Source organism: Cryptomeria japonica, chromosome 8, assembly GCF_030272615.1.
Source record: "Cryptomeria japonica chromosome 8, Sugi_1.0, whole genome shotgun sequence".
NCBI classification, from domain to species: domain Eukaryota; kingdom Viridiplantae; phylum Streptophyta; class Pinopsida; order Cupressales; family Cupressaceae; genus Cryptomeria; species Cryptomeria japonica.
In genome coordinates, this window is record NC_081412.1 from 507,534,991 (window position 1) to 507,537,376 (window position 2,386).

At 35.9% G+C, this 2,386-nt stretch overlaps 1 protein-coding gene across 1 annotated transcript; it reads right to left on the reverse strand.

Moving 5' to 3' along the window:
• Window positions 1-220: 220 nt before the first annotated feature.
• Window positions 221-1,358, reverse strand: LOC131057268 (2-oxoglutarate-dependent dioxygenase DAO-like). The gene is made up of 3 exons (XM_057991439.2): window positions 982-1,358; window positions 567-894; window positions 221-472 (listed from the first exon to the last, which is right to left on the reverse strand). The coding sequence occupies exons 1-3, from the start codon at window positions 1,356-1,358 to the stop codon at window positions 221-223; spliced, it is 957 nt and encodes a 318-aa protein (XP_057847422.2).
• Between the last annotated feature and the right edge of the window lie 1,028 nt (window positions 1,359-2,386).

Below are 2,386 nucleotides of genomic sequence, written 5' to 3' on the forward strand. Positions count from 1 at the left end.
CTATGCATCTTCAAGTGAGTTGAGGCAAACGGCACAAATAACTTACTCAATTTCACGAAACCCACTTGCAAAATCTCTAAATGTAGTGATAGATAACTGCTCTTTGATATTTGTGGCTTCCGGGATATAGGAAATTGTAGAGAAAAAATGCCACTTTGGGCTTTGAGAGGACAGAGACTCCACGAGAACAACTTTAAAGCTTACAGTATAGAACAAGTCTTCATACACCAGCGAAGCTTTCGATAGCTGTAGCTCTTTCGTTATTTTCTTTATCGGCCATAAATTCCTGCATGAAATGCGAGAATACAAAAGGCTTGTAACGCCTTGGATTTTCGTCGTCCACAAGCTCCACCGGCGCCCAAATTTCTGTCTCATCTGGAAAGAAAGTGAAGAAGCCAATTGAAATACGATCTCTCCAACCGTTGTAAACAACACGATGTTCCGCGCTGCGGTATTTGCCGTTACTCCACGCCTGCAAACATATCCATCATTCATCCCTACTTCTATCACTCTAATTATAATGAAAACGGATCGTTATGATTGCAGGTGGAGATTAAATTTTATACCTTAAGGGAGTCCCCCACATTGATCACAAATGAGTGAGGGAGAGGTTTGACGTTGAACCACTCGCCCTCCACAGATCGAATCTGAAGGCCTCCCACATCATCTTGGTAAAGGATTGTGACGCACCCCAAATCTGTATGATGGATGAGCACCTCCTCTCCAATCGATACTTTATCCGATGGAAAGCCGTTTATACGCAATACTGATGCGAACTTATCAAAGTGAGAGTGGTAGAAAGCGTTGGCATCCAACCCCAGGCTTGCAAGTATTATTTTTGTGATTTTTTCTCCAAGATTTGATACAGACGAAACGTAAGTTGTCATCGTTTCGCTGCCAAACAATAATTCAAGAGTTGTAATAATTAGGCGGAGAGAAAGGAATTTACATTTAAAGGAAAAGGAAAGTTGAATAACATACCAAAATATTGGGTTCCCTTCTGGGTATATTTTTGCACACGTTTGCTCAATGGAAGCTGGATTAGTCGGATCTGAATACCGAAATGCCTCTAATTCTGGACTTCGGGAATAAGTGTTGAATGGATTACTTGTTATGGCTCTGTCTTTGACCTCAGTGGGTAGGGATAATATATCTCGGCAAACATCCTCAGCCTTTTGCAGAAGATCAACTGGAATTCCATGGTTGACAAGAAAGAAAAACCCCCATTCTTTGCAGGCCTTTCTGAGTTTGGCGAGGAGGGGATTATCTCGAAGCTGGCTCAGATCTTGTGGAAATTCAGAGATGTCAATTACGGGGAGATCAACTTGAGATAGAGTGGGTTCAAGGGGAAAAGGCATTTTGTATGCTGCTGCAATTACACAAGAGAAGAATGTCTAGTGTTTTATCGCCTCGTATTCAAGTTCATTCGTATTTATATCTTACTTGTACAAATTTCCAAAAAAAATGAATCCCCCGGATGGGGCATATTTAGGCCCGGCTTGGATGAAGAATCCAAATTCCGAGGACGAGAATATTTCAAAACAATTGCTTTCAAAATTAAAAAATAAATCGAAGCTGGATAAATTTTTGTAAGTCGTTGCTCATTTATGAGTTAACAAACGGATTTTTTTAGTATTTAAAATTTTAATTAATTAATTCAATATTATTTTAATAATTTTAAAATCAAGGAAGAGAATACGACCTAAGTTCTATGAAAGTCATCATCTCAAGTCGATTGTCGACGACCAAGCAATTTTTGTTTTGGTGATTAAATTATGAATTTTTAAACCAAACTTTTGGTGATATAATAAATAATAATAAAGGATGAAGCTAGTGACGAAGGCAATTAGGTATTGGAACATATGGTTCAATATATTAATTTGTATGACGTAGAGAGGTAGGTATGTTGTGGATGATAGAAAACAAATGGAAGAAAGCAATGTATCTAATATTAATCTTATATTTTGATCAATAAAAAAAAATTGTGGTGGGTGAGTTGGTCACAACACGTTTTAAAGCATGATCAACATTATGAGATATATATATGGGTTGTCAGTAGCTCTAGTTGGTTGACGTTGTGAGTGAATATTATTTATGTCTAGGTTGACTTCTTATTGCAGCGAATTATAATTTTTTTTCTTTTCTTGCTCATTTCTTTTGAGAAGGATATAAAAAATATTAATATATATCCTTCCATAATTACATTAGTTTTGGTTTTTTCTTTCTGTCTGATTAGTTCATAAATAACTTTTAGGTATTAGGCAAGGATACTAAAGTCTGTATCTATGTTTAGCTAATTTTTTAAAAAATATGTAAAGAAAAATATTATTTTAATGATGTAATAATATTATGTTTTTTGTAAAATAGTTGCATTTTGTTTTTCATT

Bases quoted from the DNA above. Each gene is read 5' to 3' on its own strand.
- LOC131057268 (XM_057991439.2), bottom strand. From the start codon at position 1,358: ATGCCTTTTCCCCTTGAACCCACTCTATCTCAAGTTGATCTCCCCGTA. The intron at 895-981 runs GTATGTTATTCA...ATTGTTTGGCAG, and splicing joins GAAGGGAACCCAATATTTTG to CGAAACGATGACAACTTACG. The intron at 473-566 runs GTATAAAATTTA...ATATGTTTGCAG, and splicing joins ATGTGGGGGACTCCCTTAAG to GCGTGGAGTAACGGCAAATA.